The sequence below is a fragment of the Panthera leo genome, chromosome B3, assembly GCF_018350215.1.
Source record: "Panthera leo isolate Ple1 chromosome B3, P.leo_Ple1_pat1.1, whole genome shotgun sequence".
Classification (NCBI taxonomy): domain Eukaryota; kingdom Metazoa; phylum Chordata; class Mammalia; order Carnivora; family Felidae; genus Panthera; species Panthera leo.
In genome coordinates, this window is record NC_056684.1 from 31,053,336 (window position 1) to 31,076,378 (window position 23,043).

The following is a 23,043-nucleotide window of genomic DNA, read 5'->3' on the forward strand; positions in this document are numbered from 1 at the left end:
ATGGCTGGTTGGTCAGCACCGTCAGCACCTGGGGACCATTCACCAGGCCTGGCTCTGCACTTGGGCTTCTGCCTGGAACCACAGGGGCCCTGACACTGGCCTGAGGTAGGGAGGGTGGTAGGGGAGGCTCCTGTGGCCATATGCAGGAACCCACGCATGACAAGGCGTCATGCCCAAAAGAGGCCACAGGGGCCAAGAACTTAAGCAGATGTCCTGGGACATCTTGTCCATTTAAGTCAGACCCTACCCCCACCCTCAGAATACAGCCTGCTTGAACCTCTACAAATAGATGCCACTGCAGTGGGGAAGGGGCCAAGCCCAGCCTAGCACATCTGGCAATGCTGTGTTGAATCTGCCAAGATGAGTCATACAAGACAGAAGTAGCCGCAGGTCTGGTCCAGGGCCCAGGAGCTACAGGCTGAGTGTCCCTCCAGGGGCTGGAAGATGGCAGGGAAATGGCTTGAGGCTCCAGGGGGAAACTTCAGTGGCCAAAGCCTGTCTTGGTGTGGCAGCCATGGAGGTGGCAATGCCCCGGGATCCTCCAGGGCTGGGAGAGGAGAATGCCCAGGGTCTGGGGGCCTGAGGACCTTTAGTGAGACAGACTCAAAGTCCTGGGCTCCTGGATCAAGACACAGAAAAAAGCACTCTGCCCAAGGCCAGGTTGTGGACCTGGGGGATGCCTTGTCTGGTCTAAGCCACTCAAGCTACTGCCCAGATGCCATCTGTGCTCAAATGGAAGAAGAGGTGGCAGTGAAGGCAGAGCCCCAGCCCCCTATTCCCTCCTACCCTTTCCAGATATAAATGAAGGTGAAGTCTTCACTGGACATGCCCACCCATCTTCTCTGTTGGCTGCAGAGGGGTGAGAAAGCTATATCTGAGTAAGGAAGAGCCAAGGTCCCACTCTGCCCCTCACTGTGGGGTAAACCTTGAACAATTCCTCTTTTTTTTTTTTTTTTGGAGCCATGTGATTCACAGGGGAAGGGTCAGGTTCAGAGGTCCCACCCAGGAGCCCAGATGACAGCTTATGGAGATACCCTGTCCTCTCGATCTGTGATCTGCTCCCATCCCCTAAGCCTCTAGGAACAACACCCTCCCAACACCAGGGCTGTGGAAGGTGCAGGGACAGCACCTGCTTTTGGGTTGCTCAGCAGGTTCAGCCTTCATCATGGGCAGAACGTTGATCTCAGGACCACCAAGGTGATGGGCAGCTTCTTGGGCTCCAGGTGCTCCAGGTACACCCTACAGGGCACAAAACTAGAAGGGTGTTAGGCCACCTTGTGCCAAGACCCAAGGCCTGTTTGGCTGTGGTGCCCCTGACAACCCCTGCTAGGCCAGCCTTCCCCTCTGTCTCACAGGGATGTCAGTACCGTCTTGGAAGTCAAATTGAGCAAGGGTAACTATAGCTCCCAGCCAGCCCCAGACCAAAGGAAGCAGGGCATTGAGCTGTCCGGGAAGGAGAGGCCACGGCAGATGAGAGCCTGACCCTGTGGGAATTACAGCTATCTGGGTCCTACTCTCCACTCTTAAATGTTACCCCCTAATATCCAACCCCTAACATGAACTCCCACCAAAAGCTCTGAAGTGAGGGGGGCGGGGAAGGGGTGGGGATGTCCTTTCAGGTAAAAGTTTTTGTGGGCAGGGAAGGTTTGAGCTGGGCCTCAGGGCAGTCAGAGGGGTAGGTAACAGGTCTGCCAAGGAATCCAGGAGGCACAAAGGTGTGGTGGGCATGTTCTAGAAGATAGTGAGCATCCTTCCATTCACCACTGGGGCTGAGTGAGGCCAGGCCCATGAGCTGGCACATGTTGGCTACCACAGGGCACGGATATGAGCTAGTGGGCACAAAGTACTCCTAGGCCTCCACCCGACTCTGCACCCAGACCGACCTCCCGCTGCAGGGAGCGGGCATGAAGAGGGCACAGCTAGTGGGTATCAGTAGCAATGGAGGCCCAGGTCTCTCCCTAGCCTGGAGCTTGAGAGGCAGACAGGGCAGGGCCCTAACCCCAGGCTTAGAGCCTCATCCAGCCTCATGGAGCCAAGAAGACTTACTAGAAACAGACTCTTTTAGGAAGCTGGGTGTGAGGACAGCATGTGCCTGAGCTACAAGAAGGCTGGTAAGAGGGAGGCCTCTAAGCTTAGCACCCACTAGGCATGACCACCCAGAGAAGGGCTGGGGCCATGGTGGGGGGGGCCATGGGGGCGGCGCTTCCACCTCTCTGCCTCAGTTGGCCCTCTTTGTTGAGGAAAGCAGGGATAACCCCATCTCACAAGGATCCCAGGGCAAAACAAAGCTGTCAGTCCCACAGGGAGGTGGAGGAGGCATTCTAAGGAAAGAAAGACCAGGGGCAGTGTTGTGTGCTTGGGGCAGGGTAGGAGACATGGAGAAAACTGCTTTCTTTGAGGGCCAAGGAAAAAGGAAGCTAAGCAGAGAGGAGCTCACAGACATTGTGCCACAGCCCCTCTTCCACCCATCTCCAAACCAGGCTTCTCCCTTCTTGGTCAACAACTCAGATGGTACTATTCTCCTTACTGTCAATGCAACTTCCCAGCTGAGCTGGTGAACACAGACAAAGCCTGGATTCATCAGGAGTGGTGCATAGATGATGTGCACGGAAGTGGAGAGGAGCATGGGAGCCCTGGCAGGCAAGCCTGGGGCTTCAGACATGGTACCTGCCCTGGCCATGGCAGGCTGTACTGGAACCTGCCAGATGTGGCCTCCAACCCAAAGGTATCCGATTTCCAGGCCAGGACTGGAGCCAGACTCCTCTCCAGGGGCAAGGGACACAGTGGGATAGGACATAGGCCACCCAGACATCACTGGGACTTTGGGTCTGCTGGCCAGCTGGAAAAACAAACCTGGAAGGGCTCTGCTTGAAGGCAGGGCTGGGACTGGCTGATTCAGATCACCTCTGCGAGGGGGGCAGTCCCATCCTCTGGGGCAGACTTCTGAGCTGGGGTGAAGAAGGGAGGACCTGTAGCCCACGCCCCCCAACAGATCCCAAAGCCCCTCCCACCCAAGTGGGCACCATATAAAGGGGGTGCAGAAACCCTCCCAGCTGGCTGTGGGTTCCTGAGGTGGTCTCGCCATGACCAGTGGCTGAATTGGGATAGCAACCCAGCAGCCAAGGTAGGAGAGCTGACAGGAACATGGCGGGAGTTGTGAGTGCTGGTTGCTTAGGACTGAGCCCCTCTGCCCAGGTGGCCTCAGAGACACTCCCACTACCCAGCTCAGCCCAGAGAGCCAAGGCCTGGTGCCAAGTAGCTTCTCTGGTTGAGAAGAATGTGCTAGGGGTCATTAAACCTCTGCCCAGAGGCTTGAATATCCAGGCTGTGGAAGGACCATCAGTCAGAAAGGGGCCTGTGGTTCTGAGGCCTTTGTGTGGGTCTCGCAGCAGTCAGGAGCCTCGGTGGACACAGAGCCCCTGATGTGTGAGGAGGAAGGGGGCCTGGACTGTGTCAGGTCCATGGCACCAGACCCCCGAGAGGTCCCTGGGATGGAGCCCAGCATGAAAGTGTTACAGAAGCCGTGGGTACCTTCTCTGCAAGGGTGGGCCCAGCTGGAGGTTTAGGGTCTACATGGCAGGGGCCACATGGGAAAAGGGCTACCTGCTGGGACTACGTGGAAAGCAACTCTGGTGTACAGAGCATGGCATCAGCTGAGCCAGGAGAGGCCTCCTCACCAGTCCTGAGGAAAGCTGGGAGACCAGGCTGCCAGGAGGGGGATCTAAGCTAACTCCAGATGCAAGAGCATTCACAGGTCCAGAAGGTGGCTCCAAGCTGACAACTGGAAAGGACCAGACTACCAGAAGCTGGGGTCCTAGGATGCCCCTGAGTTGCAAGGCAGTGTTCGGGAAGTGCCAGGCAGATCTGGTAAGGACCAGTCCTTCAGTTGGACACCCTTGCCACCTGCTGACTTGGTGATGCCAAGGGTGGTAGGTTGGTAGTGGACAGGGCTGGGAACACCTAGTGTGTCCTCAGGGCCAGCAGGTGGCAAGTGGAGGGGTGGCAGTGAAGGCTGGAGAGGGTGACCCTGGCTCTCTCACACCAGGGACAGAGGCGGCAGGCAGGGCCCGTGTCTGTCAGGGGACCCAGGCCTCTCTGAGTAGGGGCTTTCTTCAGGATCTCTTGCCCACTCAGAGTGGATGCAAGCAAGCTCAAACCCAAGGACACTTCAATGGAAGGGCAGAGGCTGACAGAAGCCTCTAGCTTCTGTGCTGAGCTGAAGCTTCGGCTCTTCTGACAGGATGCTTGGGTCTGGGAGGTTTATAGGGTCTGAGAAGCAGTTGCCAAGCTTGGAGTCCCAGGCTCTAAACTAGAGGCAGGAGTGGAGCGTTCTCTGGCCCCATCACCCCCATCTGAGAAGAGGTCTACAGAGGGTTGGATCTGGTGGCTAGTGGAGAAAGAAGCAAGGGACCCCCTGCCAGTCATAGTAATCATAGGAGGGGCCTCTCAAGGTTCTTCCAAGGGAGCCAGCACCCTCTTCCCAGGAGCCCAGGCTTTCACTGCCTCAAGAAGACACAGAGCCTGGGAGTTGGGTCCCTCTGGGACAGAGGCAGGGGGTTTGGGATGGGAGTGTTAAATGGGATGGATCGCTCTACAGATATAGACACCTCCGAGGGGCAGCAGCTAGAACACCCAGGGTCAGGGTCCCCATGGAGGCAACAATGTCCCTGAAGAGCCCACCTCCCTGCCAGCCTCAGTCCAGGAGCTTGTCTTGCTAGAGATAGGAGGGGGTCTGCAGGACCTTCCCCTGACTTGGGGCCTGGAAGGGCTGCACTAGGCTGGGCTGGGGGCTGAAGGAACTGCCTGGGAAGAAGTCTGGAGTGCACAGAGATCAGCCTGCAGCAGGGCTTGGTGCTCACTGGCTGGGATGTCCCTGTAGCCTTCCTCAGCTGCGGCTGGGCCTGAAGGGGCAGCAGGCCAGGCTAGGGGGTAGCCCATGGGCTGGAGACACTACTCTAGGAGGGGGACTATGGGGTCAGAAGAGGCACATTCAGGCAAGAGGGTTGGGCCTTGCTCCATCTCCCCTGTGGGGGTTTAGGGAGACCCAGCCCTTTCACCCCAACCCCTTTAGTGAGAACAAGGCAGAGCAGAAAGCACCTGATTACCAAGGGGGGGGGGGGTGGTTCTTCATAATCCCCTTGTCAGGCATAGCTCTGCTCTCTTCCTTCCAAAACACCGGCTCCGAGACAAAGCTGCCCCGTCACTTACCTTGAAGGCTTAACTCCTGGTGGCAAAGCTAGTGGGTTGGGCTCCTCAGCCTTTTGTACTGGGTTAGAGCCCCAAGTGGGGCAGCCAGGAGGCAGGGCCTCACTCAAGCTGGAGGCTCACCTGAGTGCCATCTTCCTTTTATTAACTGAGGCCAGAGACGCACCTAGCGTCTTGCCTAGTGAGGCCACCCGAGTCAGAGAGAAGCCTAACCAAACAGGCCTGGGCTCAGCCATTGGGGCAAAGCAGAGCCAGGAGGGATCCTGTAGCCGGGCTCAGGAAAGACTCACCAACACTAGGACTGACACTGGCAGGTCTGACCAGCCCTAGTAGACCAGCCTCCGGTCTAGATGGAGTGAGACACCACCACAGCAGCCCCGAGAACGAATCTCTGCAGGGAGAGCCCAGCAGAGGCAGGGTCTCTGGAGGGCGTGCTGGGTCTCCCCACACCAGCTCACGTGTGAAGGATGAAGTACACCTTGGTGGGCATGTCCTTGGTGCTGGGGTGTGTGGTGACTAGCATTTCTCACCGGGTGGTGTGCTATAGACCAACAGCCACCAGGACCCACAAGGGGACGGGCTTTCCCCGAGCAAGGAAGTGGCTGCCCAGTGGGTGTGACAAGGACCCACATGGCCAGAGCAAGCGAGCAGGGGTGCCAGAGAGCCTTGGCACCTTCTGGGCTGGGAACAGGGAGAACTGCTAAGGACTAGGCACCTGATGATGGCCTATTAAACCTGTGGACGCCCCGCCAAACACACAGCCAGGCCCCAGGTCCAAAAACAACCCAATTGCTTTTAATGTTTAATGGCCTGCCTCCAGGGCCCACAGCCTTATGACAAACCTTAGCCAGGCCAAGGGCCCAGCCTGCCAGCCTCTGGCTCAGGTTAGCACTCTGCAAGGAGGTAACTCATAGCAGGCATGACGGATGGGGCTCTAGCTTGGGAGTGCCAGGGGCCCCAGTCCATATCTTCAGAGACCTCCCAGGACTGAGCTGTCATTCAGCCTGTCTCTTCTAGTCCCTGAGTCCCTGCAGCTGCATGACTTCTAGCAAACACAACTTCTTGGGAAAACACACAAGGATGTCAGCCCCAGGCTGTATCCCTGCACCCCCTGTAGTGCAGGAGGGAAGAAGCAGGCTTCCCCAGAGTGCTCCAGGCTGGGGGGTCAGGGCCCAACACCAAGTGAGGGGGTATAGCCCCAGGCTTTCCTGGGGATGACTCTAGAAAGTGTAAGTCATACACACTGTACAATAACCAAGTCTCATGACACACAAAGACTTTCTAGAAGAAGGTTCTGCTTGCCTTAGCCTCCTACTCCAGGCCCCGGCTGGGATTTAGGCCCTGGTCCTGGGGAGGGAGCAGAGAGCAAACCCTAATGGGTGTGTGTCAGGCATCACCCCACAACAACCCTGTGAGGTAGGCTGCGTTGTCCTATCTTACAAATGGAGAACTGGGAGCTCAAGGAAGGAAGTGACTTGCCTGGTTACACAGCAAGGAACACAGGAGCCAGGATTCAAGCCCAAGTCTGTTGAGCTCCAAAGCCCACACATTTTCTCTAAGGAAAAAAACAGGAAGTAGTTCTTTCTAATGAAGGCCCTCAAGTTAAAAGCGGGGTCTCCAGCCCAGTGGGGGCAGCAAGAGCTGGAGAAGCTCCAAGGGTGTATCCACTGATGGCCCTGGGCCGCTGGCCTACAAGATAAGGGTATAGAGTGACCCCCACACAGCAGCTGTCCAAACAGCAACCAGTGCTACAGGTGATGGCTCTGGCCACCCAACACCTGTGGGTGGGGCACAGGCCGATCCGGCCCTGAGGCCTTGTGGCCCCAAGTGGGCAGTGCTAGGCCATTGAGCCAGGCAGTTTCCAGCAGGTTGCGGAAGCGAGCCCTTAGTGTGGGGCCAGGTGGGCTAGCGCTGGTGGCAGGGGTAGGTGAGGCACCGCGGGACCCTTCCCCAGCATTTGCCTCCGCTTTCTCCGGGCCAGGGGTTGGTGGCTTCCTCCCCGGCTTCCTGGCCTTGGGGGCGGGTGACTTCCAGGCCAGGGTTGGGCTTTCTGGCTCATCTCTGGCCATGGTGGGTTCTGAGGAGGGCACGGATCCAGCCTCAGTGTCCAAGTCACCTGGAAAATGAACACACAGTCAGGCTGCAGACCCCAACACCCTTAGGTCCCATCTCCTGGCCTCCCAGCCACCTAAACCAGTGGTTCCACTCTGCTCAGGCCTGGGTGGCCCCAGCAGGGTCACAGACATCATGACCCTTCCCCACACATGCTGGAGGCCAGACCACCAAACCAAAGGGTGTGATTCTCCCCTGGTGATACCAGAGCTCTGTCTGATGAGGGTACTGCTCAGGAGAAGTGTCTGGTGCAAGAACAAAAGGAAAGGGGCCAACAGGCCAGGAACCACTGGCCTGTACAGGCAGGGAAACTGAGGTATGAGAGAGGGCCCTGCTATACATCAGCACCATCATCTTTCCATCACACCACCCCAGAGCTTGGGGTGGAGGAAGCAGCAGAAGGGACAGAAGGGGAGCTTCTGACCAAGAACACACCTACTAGTAAGGGAGGCTGTCAGGGTAACACTAAGGACACCCACAGAAGGGTGGACCCCCCCCCCAAGGATCGGGGGAGGACCCACAGCCCAGGGAGGGAGTGGGGACTGGGATGCAAATCCAGCCAGCGGCAGGAAGCTGGGTCCCAGTCAACTCTGCACTATGCCCCAGATTCCAGCAGGCTCAGTCAGAGCAGGAGGGGACTATGAAGTGCCTGGGCCCCATTGCCCAGCAAGCTGTCCAGGAAATACGGCCCTGTCCTCTCTAGGCCTAACAGCCCAATTGTACAGAAACAAGATGGTCTTTGCACCCATTAGGGCAAATGCCCCAACTGTTTAAGTGCTCAGGGGACAGCAATGCTTGTCACCCAGACCCCAAGCTCCACATCTGTGCCTCATTGCCTCAGGGTCTTCTCCACCCTGACCTGAAACTTGGACAAGGTAAGGGCCCAGGCCAAGGTTGCCATCATGGCAAGGGGACAAGAAACAGTTCCTGTGGAGACACAGCCCAGACACAGGCTTGGTGGCAGGGATGGCAGAGCAGCAAGGGAAGAAAGACTACCGAGAGGGTCACAGGCCTCAGGCCTCAATATGCCACATGCAGGAGAGGCCACGATGGACACCGCCTGGCACCATCACCAAAGTCCTGGCCGAAGAAGTGAGTGTACACACCATGAAACACCACAGCAGCTCCCGAGAGCGGGGCCAAGCTACCCACACCAATGCACATGATGCTCCAGGACACAAAAAGAGCGAGCTGAAGAACAATATGCACAAGGCATCATTTAGTAGGGGAAAAGCAAACCACAAAACACTGCTCCGACTTATGGGTGCACCACCCATAAATACGCGGGAGGACTGAAACACTACATGTTCAAAAGGCAACAGTGTTTTGGAGGGGACAGGGGATTCCTGCCCACTTTCGGGGATGAGGTGCCATTCACTGAGATGGAGAAGGCGGGGGGCAGAGGACTTAGGGGGAAGCTCAGGAGCGTGGGTCTGGGAGGAGTTAAGGGTCAGACAAACATCAGGTGCAACATGCCAACATCCATTCAGTTCTTTGCGGCCCAAGCCCAGAAGGGAAGCCGGGAGGGACACAGACACAGTGGGGAAAGACCTCAGATAGAGAACACAGCCTGGTCAGAGCCCTAGAACCCAAAGGAGAAGCCTGCACCAAAGCCAGAGAAGGCACAGCAGAGGAGGAGGAGGGAATCTGGGAAGGTGCTGCACCGGGGAAGGCCGAGAAAGTCTCCATAGGGACAGAGCGGTTGGCATGCTCAGAGGCTTACAGAGGAGGCTGTGAAGGCTCTTCGTGCTGGGGCGAGGGGGGGTCCACAGAGCCTACCCTGGATGGCCAGCCCCCTCCCCAGCATGAGTTCTTGGGCCTCCCTGCCCTTTCCAAGGTCCAGGCATCCCTCAGCCCCTAGCCGTGACCATTCACACAGCCCACACACCTGTCACTCGCTCACACAGCTCCGGTGGCTACTGGGGCTGCCCCATGCTCACCCAGCTGGCGGCGCACACAGTCACGCCACTGCAGGCCCAGCAGGTCAGGGTAGATGTCGGGCAGCTGGCGCAGCGCCAGCAGCTTGAGCATGCGCGAGGTACAGCCATGCAGGGCCCGCTCGCGCAGCGCCCGCTCCTCTGACAGCGTGGTGGGCCGCAGCTCCACACGGTGCTCCTGCAACACATGGTCCACCGAAGCGGGGGGCAACCGTGGGAAGAGCCGCTCCTTCACCAGGTGGATGGGCACGAAGATGGCACCGGCCCGCACCACGTGGGGGAAGGGGCACTGCTGGGTGCACACGAAGCTCTGCAGCTGTGACAGCAGCTTGCCCAGCAGCCCCTGCACGCCCTGGCAGTCCTGCCATGCTGCCCGGCCCCACGGCCCGGCCATCTCCAGCCACTCGCGCAGCTTCTCGGGCGGGGAATGGGCCACCGAGCCCGAGATGGCATCGCACAGGGACGCATGCAGTCCTGTAAAGTGTTGCTCTGGGGAGTCCGCCGTGGCGGGGGTAGAAGCCGGAGTCGGGGCCTGGGCCTGGGCCGGCGATGGAGCCGGAGCAGGGGCTGGGGTCGGGGATGTCATGGCTACAGCTGGAGGACTGGGCAGCGCCAGGTTGAAGCAGGCCACGGGCAAGGGCTGGCTGAGAATCTGTAGACCAAGGGGCACAGATGTGGGCGTGGGTACAGGCTGGGCAGACGCAGGGGCCGGGGTAGGCGCAGATGGGACCACGGCTGCAGGCAAGGGTGCCGGCCGGAGGATCTTGAATTTTCGGAACATGAAGGCCACGGAGCTATGGAAGTTGGTCCTAGGGGTGGCCTCTGTAGTCGCTGGCGCCCCGGGTGCCTCTGGGACTACCTTTTCCAGGTCAGGCAGATCCGAGACCGTGTTTCCCACACCAGGGGCATCCAGGGCCGGGGGCTTGGCATGCGCTGCAGGACTAGGAACGCTGACTGGAGCCTCTGCCATGGGCTTCTTCACACTTAAGTCCAGTGCCACCTCCTCTCGAAGCGAGCATCGTGCCTTCGAAGGGGTCTCCCGGGCAGGCAGGGGCTCTCCACAGCCTTTGGCAGGGCTCTCCCTGGGGGCAGGGGCTGAGTCAGGCTCGGCCGCGTCCTCAGGTGCCTGCACATCCAGATAGTCACGGTAAGGGGCCAGGCTGAAGACATTGTCAATAACAGGCATGGGCGGAGAGCTGGGTGGCAGCGTACCCTGATTCTGTGGAAGAGACTGGCGCTCCTGGGCACAGGCTGGGAGTGCCGGCGGGGTGCGAGGGCCCGGACTGTCTTCGATGATAATGGGCGCTCCAGGGTGTTCATCAAGCTGGGGCTGGAGCTGCTCTTTCCTGCAGCTGGGCAGCCACATCTTCTCCTCTGCTTCCCGCACCGGCTTCTCTGCAGGCCTTCCGGGCTCTGGGCATGGCTGGCTGACAGGGAGAGGCTGGCATCCTCGCTGGAAGGCACCGGGCTGTGGCACAGCCTGCACACTGTTTTGGGAAGGTGGCGTCCCTCCGAGCCCTGGGGATGCCCCATAGAGAGAGAGGTCATCCCGGGCATAAGGAAAGCCCAGTGTCTGGGGAGCAAAGTCCAGCGGGCACCGGGGAGCAAGAGGTGGCTCCAGCTTGAGGCCTGGTGAGGGTGCTGGGAGCGGGGCAGAGGGGTAGGAAAAAGTGTCCAGGCCCACTGGGGGCATATAGGGTGTCTGGGCTGCCTGCTGCCTCAGGTAGGGGCTGCTCAGCCCACCAGCTGGGTACCCAGTCCCTTTGTGGGCTCCCAGAGGCTGCAGTGGGAGCACTGAGCTGTAGCTGCCCTGCTTGTCTGGGTGGCGACAGGCTGGTGGGCAAGGCAGGGCCTGTGGAGGGTGAGGGTGAGGGAGCGGGTAGTGGGTGGGCACCGTATCCTGGCAGGCTGGCCCCAAGGGTTGGGCCAGCTGGGTCCAAGGACTTGGGGGGCCCTCAGACAATGCCTGCTTGGGGTCCCCAGAGTAAGGACCTGCATACTTGGAGGCTAGGAAGCCTGTGCTGTGGATGGTCCGATACTTCTCCAGGAATGCCTGACATGGGGAGAAGCCCACGGAGTTTTTGCTGGATCCCCCAGCCGGCACCCCACGCAAGAAGGTGCCATCCAGAGACTGGCTCTTGCCAGGAGTTGGGGTCAGTGAACAAGGCGGGTCAGCCGGGGGTAACAGGGGTCCAGTCACCATTGTCCAATCAACATCCAGTGGCCTCTTCACCGCCCCTTCGCCCAGGCAAGTCGAGAGCCCGTAACACAGAGGGCTGCGGTAGACAGGTTTGGGGGCCGCCAACGGTGGGCCTGGGTAGGAATGAGACTGGGGACCGAAGGGCAGGAGCTCAACGGGGCCAGAGTCCTGCACCTTCTCAGAGCTTTCTGTTGGCGGGCGGTAGAGCAGGCAGCTGGTCAATAGGTTGTCTGTCCGAAGAGGGGGTCCTGCCACGCTGGTAGGGTACAAGGATGGGTATGGGGTCCAGGATGCCAACCGCTCAGACCCTGCCTTGGGAGCACCCCCCATAGGGCAGGAAAAGTAGGCACCCTTGTAGCTGCAGGGGTCCTGGTTACCAGCAGAGGGGGGCAGGCTGTGCCCGGGTCCGGGGTCTGCCTCTAGGCGGGGGAGCTTGCCATATACCACAGGCCCCAGGGTCCCCAGTGGCCGCTTCTCTGCCATCACTGTGAAGGCTTCAAGCCCTCAGGGGCCCCGGCTACTCAACTGCTGACCTGGGGGAGAGAGAGAGAAAGAGAGAAAGGGAGGGGCTGTCAGAATGGGTTCCAGACAAGCAATGGAGGACTGCTGCTCTCACTGGCTTGTTGCCACACCTAAGAACTTGGCACTTAGTAGATGCTCGATAAAGACTATGAATGAATGAACGCATGAGTCATACAACACAGAGATTTCCAATGTATACTCCCCACCCCCATCCCAGGAGCCTCCTTCTGTTCAGCTTCTCTCCACATGACTCCCAAGACCCCTTTCTTGGGGTTTCAGACTTTACAGAGCACAGTCTGAGGATCAGCTCACTTGGCTACCCCCGTTCCCCATATTGGGATGAAACCCATTCATCCCAACGTCACTGATAAAGGAGATGGGACAAGAGGTAGGCTTCCTACCTCCCACTATAGCTCTCACTGCAGATGCTATAGGGTTCTCAAGGTGCCCACTGCAGCCAAGATGTGGAATTGGACATTGTCTGTGAATTCAGACTTCCTGAGACACTCTTCAGCTCTTACTCTCTGACCTGCCAGTCTTATCAAAAATGTCAGAGCTAAGCCTGGAACCCAGGTCCCTCAGCCCAGAGTGACACAGACACTGGGCCTGGTTTCGCAGGGTAGGGCTATTCCCCCAGGAGAGGCTGTGGGGTGCACAGCTTTGTACAGGCCCTGCCCCCAGCTGGAGAGCCAAGGCTGTCCAGTAGATGGTGCTGTGCCACCAGCAGGAAGGTCCCAAAAGTGTCCAGAAGGACAGCCTTGTGTGCATCCCAGCCCCTAAGCTGCAGTTGGGTATTCCAAGGCACATGAGGGCAGCACAGCACCAGGGACAAGCAGGTAGGGAGGTGGGAGGGTGTGACTGTGCAGGGAAGGAGTCCCCAGGGGCCACAGAGTGCTAGTTGGCAACTACCCCCACTGTACCGATAGAAAAACTGAATGCCAGAACAAGACTAAAGTCCTGAAGCAAGGCCAAGCAAGGATTGGGAGCCGGGCCCAGAGAGGTCAAGCATCAGGGCAGCAGGTACGCAGTGATCCGTGAAGGGTCACCTAAGGTCAGTCTTCTAGGGCCACATTGCCCTGCCTCTACCCCTCCTAGTACCCTGGTCTCCGAAACACTCAGGTGGCTTAGAAAGGATGAATCAGCTCACTCTTGTTATGATTAGGCCATGGTTCAGGTGCCACAGGTTTCTATCACTAACAAGCCAAGCCAGCCCTCTCTCCCAGCCCTCTCCTCCCTTCTGGCTAGTGGCCAATGACAGCCACAGGCCCAGAGTGAGACCAGCACATTTTGGGGGCAGGAAAAGCCAAGGGTAGTGTGAGGGCCAATGCTCACTCCTATCCTAGCTTAATTGCACCAAGGAAGCCGGGCAGGACTCTCACAAAGTTGGCTCATCTTCTGGCCAGAATCCCAACACCTCAGGCCAGCCTAGGAGACAGGAAGGGGCGTCAGGGCAACGGTACTGAGAGCAATGCTCTATGACAGAGATCTGCATCCCAGAGAGAAAACCCCAACCAGCTGCATGGCAACCTTACAAGGAGTTGTACTGTGTTGGGGGTGTTAAGGCTCCGTTCCCCGCCCAAGGATAGCTCTGGATTAATTAAGTGCTGGCTCTGGTCTCACCACCTCCACATGCCCCTTGGGGCCTGCTGCACACCCACCCCAATCCCAGGAGTCCTTCTCTCCTGGGCTCTGCCCATTGCGTGCCCTTTGCCCCGGAGATTTCCTGAGACAGCCTCCCCTCTACCCTGGGACTCAGCCAATAGAGGCAAAGCCCCCCGGGGACCCTCGGGAGTCTTTAGGGGAGAGATGAGGGTTCTGGGGAGTCAGTGGAGGACTATGAAGGGTATGGGGCTGACCTGACCTCCTGCCAGTAGAAGGAGCCCAGTGTACACTCCCTTGAGGGAGGCCCCTCCCCACTCAAGACAGTAGCCAAAATGTAGGTGCCTTCTTCCCTGACACACACACACACACACACACACACACACACACACACACACACATATACTGAGGAGGCAAGCGATTGTTTGGAGAAGGGCAGGACCACAAGGAGCAGGGTCATATCATCTTTTGGGCCACCAAGCTGTCTGCTGACTGAGGTTAGAGTTGGGCTGGGAGGATCAACCTCGGCCAGGGCCTAGGGCAGGGACAAGGAAAAGGACCCCCCCCCCCCTGCCGTGCCATCCCTGCCAAGCATCAGGGGAAGCAAACAGAATCTGGAGCGCAATTCCCTCTTCCATCTCCTAGCTGCTCTCCGGAAGGCCCATGGACGGTGGGAAAGACCAGAAATAAGACAGCGATCCTGCCTGACTATGACCAGCGTCTGGCCTCCCCTAGAGGGCTGAATCAGGCCCTTCCCGGGGTTCTCACACCTCCCCCAGCTGAGACTCTGGGCCCTGCTGACGGGAACAAATGAACCTGGGGCGGCCCAGGCTCCAGGGGAGGGGGAAGGGTCGCAGGATCAGCCTCCACCACCTTTCTTCTACCTGCCCCGCCCATAACCGTGGTGCCAGGGGCCCTCGGCCAACCTGGCTTTGGGGCTGCCGCCGCGCCTGACCCCGCGGCTTCCGCGTGTCCCCATGCTCTGCCCGTTGGCGCTGGGGCGCACGTGCACCCCAGCAGGCTGTTACACAGGCCGCAGCCACGCATGCAAACCCGTGCTTGCAAGTACGTGCACGGCCCACATCTGCACACACGCCCCTTCAGAACTGCGTTCTCCCCTCGCTGGGGCCCGGCACACGTGTGCACCCCAAGAAGGCCCGTGCACCCATGCCCACGGACCTACACCAAAGACTGGCGAGAGGTCAGGCGCAGGGGGCGGCCTGGCCTCAGAGTCCGGGCAGCCACCGCCTCGGGGCGATCCCGCCAGCCTGGGCTGCGGCCAGAGGGTGAGTCAAGCCGTAGCGAGGAAACCACAGGGCCGTCCCGTCCCAGCAGGGCGCGTCCAGGGCCCTGCGGCGCCTCCGCGCCCGCCGCCCCCCAGGCCCAGCCCCCCACCGCCCCCTCATCTCCGCCCCGGCAGTCCACGTGAGCGGGGCCCCGAGGGAGGCCCGAGGGCTCCTGCCGGAGCTGCTCCTCACCGGCCCCTCGCCGGATCTGGCGCCAGAGCCCTGCCAGAGCTGCGGGGCGCTCCCGGGCCCCGGGAGCCTCGAAGTTCGGGGAAAGTTGGAGCAGCCGCGCGCGCCCTGCCCCTCAGCCCGCCAGCCCCCGGCCCGCCGCAGCCCGGAGCCGCCGCACCTCTGCCCAGGCCTGGGGCGCTCCATGCGCCGGCCGGCCGGTAGGGGCGCCCTAGGGCAGCGCCACCCGCCCCTTCCCCACGCGCCGCCCGCAAACTCGGCCCAACTTTCCGCGCCGGAGCGGGCGAGCTCGTACCTGCAGGGCGCCAGGCTTCCCGCCGCTGCTGCCCGGGGCCGCGACCGCATCGTCCAGCGCCGCGGAGGCCGCGGGTCCTCGTCGGGCCAGGCCCTGAGCGGGAAGTCGCGGTGAGCACCGAGCTCGGAGCCACCCTCCTCGCGGCCGTTCGCGCCGCCGCTGGGCGCCGTCTGCGGTCCCGGGCGGGGCGGGCTGGGGGCGGAGCGGGGGCGGGGCGGCCCGCGTGGTGGAGGCTGAGCCCGGCAGCGCCTCTGGGAGCCCACGTTCCCCTGGGCCCGGGGTGCGGAGGGCCTCCGGCGGCCAGCCCTACCCGGCCCCGGCCTCGCGTGCCGTGCACCGTCTGTGTCCACCGCACTCCGCGAACCGCTCCCCAGCGCGCCCAGCACACGCCTTCATGCAGTCACTCCGTGAGATCATTCATTCATTGCCACTTTCTAGCTACGTGGCCTCGTGCATGCCACTTGACCTCTTTGGGCGTCAGTTTCCTTATTTTAGTAAAACGAATTATATCATAGTGGTGGTGCTGTAAAGGCTTAGAAGAGGTTGTATTAAGATATCTGGCACATAGTAGGTGCTCCGGTTCCCTTGGCCAGTACTAACTAGTTGCGTTAGAGAGCTGGAGAAGGGTTCCTTAGTCTGTCCCTCAATATCAGTGCAGCCAGTGAGAGCAAATTCCAGACCAACATATGTCAATCCCTGTTAGGGCACCACATGTATCTGAGGAAGAGGTGATTTCCCCATCACTGTAATGAGCCAGGAGTGAGGGTGCTGGGGGTTACGAAGTGGCCTCAGTGGGCACCTCTGAACCTTCTTGACAAACCTCCCTCAGTAAGACAGGTCTGAGCATGTGAAGCCTGCAAGGTGGGATGGGGTAGAGCATTCCCAGACAGGAATGATATGTTGCTGAGAGAGGGGCTGGAGAGGCCCACCGGCTGTCTCCATTTGCCCCGACTCTCTGAACCATCTGATTTTGGATGTGAAGCCTCTCAGTGCTGCTACCTTTTCGAAAGAAACCTGGTCCCTCACAGTTCCTGGGCTGTCCAAGGACAGGTGTGTGCAGTGGAGGAGTGGGGAGGCAGGTGGACATGCCAAAGGTCAGAGCAAGTTCATGGGGCAAAACCACCCAGGCCACCTGCTTGGATCCCAAAGGTCAGGGCTGCCTGAGTCAGAGGGCAAAGCAGGCCTGAGGCCATAGGTTCCAAGAGTCAGGAAGCAGCTGGAGCTGAGGAGGAGGGGCTGGACACTAGAGGTAGAAAGGGAAGAGGAAGTGGAGGTCACCTGGGTGGCGGGGAGGGGGAGAGAGTATCACTTCATTGAGAGCTGGAGGGTCCTTAGAAATAGAGTTTGGAGAGAATTGGGGAGCAGACACTCAGAGAGGTTTGGGGCTCTCCCGAGGGTCCACAGCAGGTTGGGATAAAAACTCAGATCTCCTGGCTCCTGCACCTTGGCATCAGGAAGGTGCACCTGTGTGTGACAACTGGGGGTATTGGCCAGGCCCCCATCAACAGGCTTTTCGTCCCCACTCTTGCTCCTCACCACCTCTGCACTCCCCTCCCCGTTCTTTAGCCCAACACCCGGTTCTCTCACCTCTGCCCTGCGGCTGAGGGGTGGGAGGAGGTTCAGTTCTTAGGAGCTAGGACTGTCAGGTTGTGTGCTCAGTTCACCCGATGTTCTCTCCAATCTCTCTGAGCCCGAGTGGGACCCACCCAGGCCGGGATGAGCCTGGTGAGACCCTAGGGGCCAGTTAAGATTCTGCAGCCCCACTGAGTCTTGCCTTAATCCACAAAGACAGCAGCCCCCTTAATCAGTATCTCGCCCCTTCCTTTTCAGCATCACTTAAATACCTTGCACTACAAAAGCAAGGACATGGTAGGGAACTTGGGAGCCACTTTGTTGTTACTTTCTGAGCCTCAGTTTCCTCATCAGCAAAATGGGAACCTTGAGATCTGCCTCACAGACTGAGGTGAGTGTTGCACAAAATCAGCGTGGGAAATTGCCTATAAATGGTAAAAAGCTCTGTAGGGTATCAGCTGTGAACTCCTGAAGGCCCCAACCTTGTCCTTTTCTTCTCTACCTCAGCGGTCATGTATGTGCAGACTGTGAAGAAAAGCGGCTATCAGGTGTCTCATGGATGAAGGAAGGTAATCAACACAAGGTGACTGCCTTGGGAGCCTCCACGTATTTATTAGGCTGTGGTCGTGGAGAGGAGAAGTGGTGTTGTGGCTGGAAGGGACAGTGTTAACAAAAGCAGAGAAGGGAGCAGCCTGTCTTTCTGTGGGCTTCTCGGGTGGGGTAAACAAAGAAAAGTAGCATAGAAAAGTCTGGAAGGGAGGTTTCACACTCCCCCAGCTTCCCCCCCTCCCCCACCAGGTCTGCACAGGCTCTACAGGCACACACTCCTCCTGTACCCCACCCCTGATTACTCCCCCTTGGCTCTCTGGGAAGGTGAGGTAAAAGGTCACCTCCCCGAACCTCAGCTGTACCTACAGTTATTAATAATGTTGTTCCCTCTAATGAGGCCACATTTGCTATTTACAAATCTCTTTCCTTCCTCCGAGGAGCTTCTTCTCACCCCAGAGGAGGGAGATGTGGCGCCCGCAGCCACTCTACAGGCAGAGAAACAGAGAAGTATGGCATCTTTCCCTGAGACACACAGCAGTGCTCTCTCCAATCCTTTCAGACCCAACTATACACATTGCCTCCTCCAGGAAGGCCCTTGGACTGCTGCTGCAGCACTGTCTGCCCTTTCTGCTTCCTCATCCCTTTCCTACTCCCACTTAGCAGAGGAATATTTCAGTGTTGGTGGGTGGGCTAGACAAGGCGCTCCTACTTGACACATGACCCTGTGCTGGTCACTTAATACGCATCTCATTTAATTCTTACAACAACCATATGAAGCCAGGGTCTGGAAAACAGGCAAACAGGTTTGACTTACCGAGCTGTGTGACCTTAAGGCAGCCCTTTAACCTCTCAGTTTGCTCATCAAATGGGTATAATGAGAACATGTCACAGGGCTCATGCAAATCTAATGAGTTCACAGCTTGCTTTATGGTAAGACCTTAACCAGTGGTAGCTCTAGAGGAGGAGGGGGAAGTGGCTTGCCCACAGAGCCAAGAAATGGAGGAGCTGGGACTCCCCACGAAGAACTGTGACCCCAAACCATTCTGAGCAAAGGCTCAGGTACAGTTGGTGGTCAGGAACTCTCTGCCACCCACCCACACAAAGCCTGAGGGCTGCGCTGACCCAGCAGCCGTCAGTGTGGACTCACACCATCTCAGGGAGTCTGGGTTGGATAGGACCTGGGGTGAGGGGCAGGGTCAAGTCATCTCATCAGAGTGAGCTCAGCCCCTCCCATGGGTATGCTGGCAAGCCAGAGCTTCCTTCCGCTGGGGAGGCAGTAACCTGCTGTCCTACCAGGTGAGCAGGGAGTGGGAAGCCCCCAAATTCCAGAGGAGCCCCACTCCACCTCCCGAGGAAATCAGAGTCTCTCAGAGGGGAATCCCAAAGACCAGGAAAGGGAGATGGGCTTTCACTGGGCCCCTCTGGAGGACTGTGCCTGCCAGCCTACTGGCTAGACAGAAAAAGCCCACACACAGTAATTTTGGGACCTTACTGAAGGGGAGGGGGGAGCACTTTGATTAATTAACAGCCAGGGTGGGTTAACCATCCTTCCCATCCTTCCTTCCAGTGCTGTTTCCCAGTGCACTGAGAGAGACAGATGTGAAACAGACTGTGGCATTTCAGTGTGACGTGTGTTTGCGTAGGGATGGGCTGCCCAAGAGAGGCCTGAAGAATAGGGTACTGTGTAGGGTCCCCCATTCTGGTTGTGCCAGAGCCCAGCCACGGGGGCGGGGTGGGGCGGGGGGATGAGGGGGTCTGGCTTGGTTTTGTAAGCAGTGGGAAATATTACCTTCCTTCCTCTAGAGAGGTCTTTCTAATGCCCACATCTGACCCCGTCACGCCCCAGCTTGGAGCTTCCCATGGCTCCCCAGTACCCCCAGGATCCAGTTTCTCACTCTGGCTTCTGCCTGCCTCCTAACTGGCCCCCTCCAACCAGCCTACCACTAGAGCCCCCAGAGCCAGCCTCAGAGCCTCGCTGGGGCATACCTCTACGCTTTAGAATACACTCTCCTGGGCTGAGAGCACTGGCCTCTGCTGCTTGTCCAGCTCTTTCTTTGCTAATTCCCGCTGGTCTTCAGGACAGCTCAGGCTCCCTCCTGTGGGAAGCCTTCCAGAACTCTAGGCTGGGCTTCTTCTGAAGCCTCACAGCACTGCAAACTCCACTCCGCCCTAGCCTAGCCTCAGTTCCCTATGCTAACACGGCCTGGTTATAAGCCTGGCTTCCCTGCTAGACTGGGCAGGGACCTCTTCCAGGGCAGGGCCTGGGTCTGCCTGAATGCTGATACTCTAGTGCCCAGCAGCGGGTGGAGTCTGGCCATGGTTAGGGAGTGGAGGTCTAATGGTAAAGCAGGGCTCTGCTCATCTGAAAGGGAAGAAAAGCAGAAAAACTTCCTTGGGCCCAGAGATGAGGGCCTGAAGGGAGCCTCTACAGCCGAAAGCTCCCCTAAAGCCCCTGTACTTCCCCTCTCAGCCTCCCGGGACCCATGACACCAAACCTCAGACCAGCAACAGCCTGCTGCCAAGCCCACTTCAACAAGGAAACACTGAGGCCCAGAGAGGAGCAGCCACATGCCCAGGGTCTGGGGTGGGCGGGCCTTGAACCTAGGTCTCCTGAAAGCCTGTCCAGTCTGCACACCAGCTTCCTTCTTGTTTTGACGCGGCCTCCCCCCGCCTCCCTCTCCATCCCCAGACCCAGGATGGAAAAACACCTGGCTGAGCTCCACCTGAGCTTTGGGCTGCCTGCAGCCCCCTCCTTGGAGGCCCCTAGCCTGGAGCTGGGGGTGTGAGAAGAGGAGGGGGAGGACCAGTGAAAAGGAGAGAGGCTGATGCATTTCCCCCTCAGTGTTGCAGGAGGCTGCAACCTACCCGGAGCCTGGACTTCTGCCAGCCTCCCTAATCACCTCCTTTCCTTTCCCTATCCAGGGCCTCTCTCTGGGGATCCCCTCCCCCACCTCTGTGCCCTGGGCAGAGCAGCACAGCTGTTTCCAGGATGGTGGTTTGGGCCTGGGCGGGCTGTACCCACAGCCCTGACTCCTGCCCAGTGTCTGTCTCGCTGCGGCCTCCGTAGGGAATTACCTTCCCGCAGCTCCCCAGTTCAAAGGTCTTGGGGGGCTGCCAACACAGCTCCTCCTGGCCCTGCCCAGGCCCCCTCCCCCAGTGCTAGAGCACATCCCCTCCTACCGTGGGCAGGCTGGGCCGGGGGACTGTCCATCGAAACCTTCCCTTAGCTTTAGCCGCTGGGGCAGTGGGGTCTGGGCCAGGTGGTTGGTGCTGCCCCCTCGTTAGTGGCCTGCTGGGGTTTCCGTCACTTAGGGCTGGTTACCAGGCAACCGCGTCGGGAGGGCTGGCTCTGGCTGAGGCTGGCACAGCCGCTGCTGCTGAGGGGGAGGCGTGCAGCCAGGCCAGGGTCACGGTCAGGAGGCCTCTTGCTCCTGGGAGGGGTGGGGGTGGGGCCTCAGCTCTGCAACCTCAGAACTCCTGTCATTGTCTCAGCCTAGACTCACAGCCCAGCCCCAGGAAAGGGGTCTCCGAGGCCCTCCATGGTCCTCCACACAAACACTCATACTCAGAGTTTCTGGGAGCTTGAGGGGAGGCTGAGTGGGAGCAGAGAGGGACTGGCTGTATAGCCGTGTTGGGCTTATTGACCACCACCCTGTGGCCTGAGGTGGGGGACAAGAGGAGTCAGATTTCCCAGTGTACAGGGCTTAGACCTGAGTTTAAATCCTGCCCTGCCTTTTTTTTTTTTATTAAATTTTTTTTTTAATGTTCATTTATATTTGAGAGCCCGACATGGGGCTCAACCCCACCAACCGCGAGATCATGACCTGAGCCGAAGTTGGATGCTTAATCGACAGAGCCACCCAGGTTCCTCATAAATCCTGCCCTGCCTCTTAATGGTTGTGTGGCCCTGGGCATGTTAATTCCTTGTCTGAGCCTAGGTTGCCTCGTCTGTAGAATGGGATGCTAACCCCTGTCTTATAAGGCAGTGTGCAGTATGTAAAATGCTCAAAGCAGCGCCTGTCACATAGCCTCCTCTCCATACCTGTTCGTTCCCTTCCTCTGAACCCCAAGCCTCCCATGTTACGGGGGACAAGCATTACAGATGCTGACAGCCCACACACCGTCCACCCAGCATTGCCAGGTGACCCAGGGACGTGCCATCCTCAAGTCCAAGAATAGCCTTGTGCCCTCACCCTGCCCCTTGCTCCCCCTGTCCCTCCTGCCTTGTTTTTTCAATGTAATACTCATATAGCCCTTTACTATGTAGCAGGGCACTGGTTTAAGGGCTTTACAAATATTAATGCATTTAATTTATTTAATCCATTTAATGGATTAAGTCACTTAATCCGTTTATTTTATTAATCCATTTAATGGATTAAATGAAGTAATGCTGAGGTAGACCTGGAGAGCTGTGTGGGACAGGGGCCCAGGCACACCTCCTTGCCATGCTGGCGTGGCTTCACCCGGCCGCTGGGTTAGATGCCAGTCCCGCCTCTTTCCACAACGCCAGGCTGGGCTGGTGTAGCCGTGGGCAGGTCAGAGTTTCAGGAAGAGCAGTGACGACTAATTAAAACTTTGGCTCAGGGAGGCCCCCTCGGGGCAGGGATTGCCTCAGTCAGCTCCCTTGGGGAGGTCCCCTAATTGGACCCACAGGCTCTAGTAATGATGCAAACTCACCAGATAGAGGATAACAGGCAGGGAGGGAGGGGAAAGAGGGAAGGAAACAGGTTGGCAAAAATAATAATAATAATAATAATAATAATAATAATAATAATAACAACAACAACAAGCCCCCTCTCATTGTGAGGGGAATGACGGGAGTTGCCAGACTATCACTAAGTTGCTGTATGACTTTGGGTAAGTTGCATGGCCTCTCTGAGCCTCCATTTCCTCACTGGAAAGTGGAGATAATAAGAGAGCTCTTGGAGGGTTGCTGTGAGAAAGTATGTACAGAAAGTTCCAAGCACAATGCCTGGCCCAGAAGTAGGGACTCATAAAATCGGAGCAATTATTATCATGTTATTAAACCAATATTATACCAAAGGCCTTTCGTACCCATCTTCTTGTTTAGTTCTGGGGGCATTAGCCTCCTAGCTGTCTCTCCTGATTACCTGAGTGTGGGTCCTGGGCCTGGGGAGGGATGTGGAGGAGCAGGGGCTGTGGGTGCGGGTCAAGCAGGAGGTCACACAGCAGTTGGGATGCAGAGGGAGCCAGAGCCTGCGGAGTGGGGAGGACCTCACTAGGCAGCGAGGAGAAGAGAGGGGGTGCTTGGTGGGGTGAACAGCCCAAATAAAGGCCTGGAGACCAGAGAGAATGCAGAATGTGGACAGGAGCCATGGGGAGCCAGGGCCAGAGCTGTGGTCTGCTGAGATACCTAGGCCAACGTGAGTGACAGCCACACACTGCCCGGCTGAGGCCAGAGTGCCCCCTAGCTCCAGGGTGCTGAGAACGCCTGCACTCTGCAGGTGGTCTGTGAAGCAGGGAATTTGAGATCTGGGCGAGGGAGGTGGGTGCTACTTGTTGCCTTTCTGGTTGCAGCCAAGTGGCCTTACTGACTCCCCTGCCCTCTGTCTGGGG

The 23,043-nt window shown here is 58.4% G+C and overlaps 1 protein-coding gene across 5 annotated transcripts; it reads right to left on the reverse strand.

The window, feature by feature from the left end:
• Positions 1 to 5,978: 5,978 nt before the first annotated feature.
• CB3H15orf39 (chromosome B3 C15orf39 homolog) lies at positions 5,979 to 15,510 on the reverse strand. Of its 5 annotated transcripts, none has more exons than XM_042941377.1 (3): positions 15,346 to 15,510; positions 9,258 to 11,987; positions 5,979 to 7,321 (listed from the first exon to the last, which is right to left on the reverse strand). In XM_042941377.1, the coding sequence occupies exons 2-3, from the start codon at positions 11,935 to 11,937 to the stop codon at positions 6,954 to 6,956; spliced, it is 3,048 nt and encodes a 1,015-aa protein (XP_042797311.1). In that variant the 5' UTR covers positions 11,938 to 11,987; positions 15,346 to 15,510; the 3' UTR covers positions 5,979 to 6,953. The 5 variants fall into 5 exon arrangements, with proteins under 5 accessions (XP_042797311.1, XP_042797312.1, XP_042797314.1 ...); XM_042941378.1 differs by lacking the exon at positions 15,346 to 15,510 and adding an exon at positions 14,502 to 14,917; XM_042941380.1 differs by lacking the exon at positions 15,346 to 15,510 and adding an exon at positions 14,449 to 14,466.
• Positions 15,511 to 23,043: the final 7,533 nt, after the last annotated feature.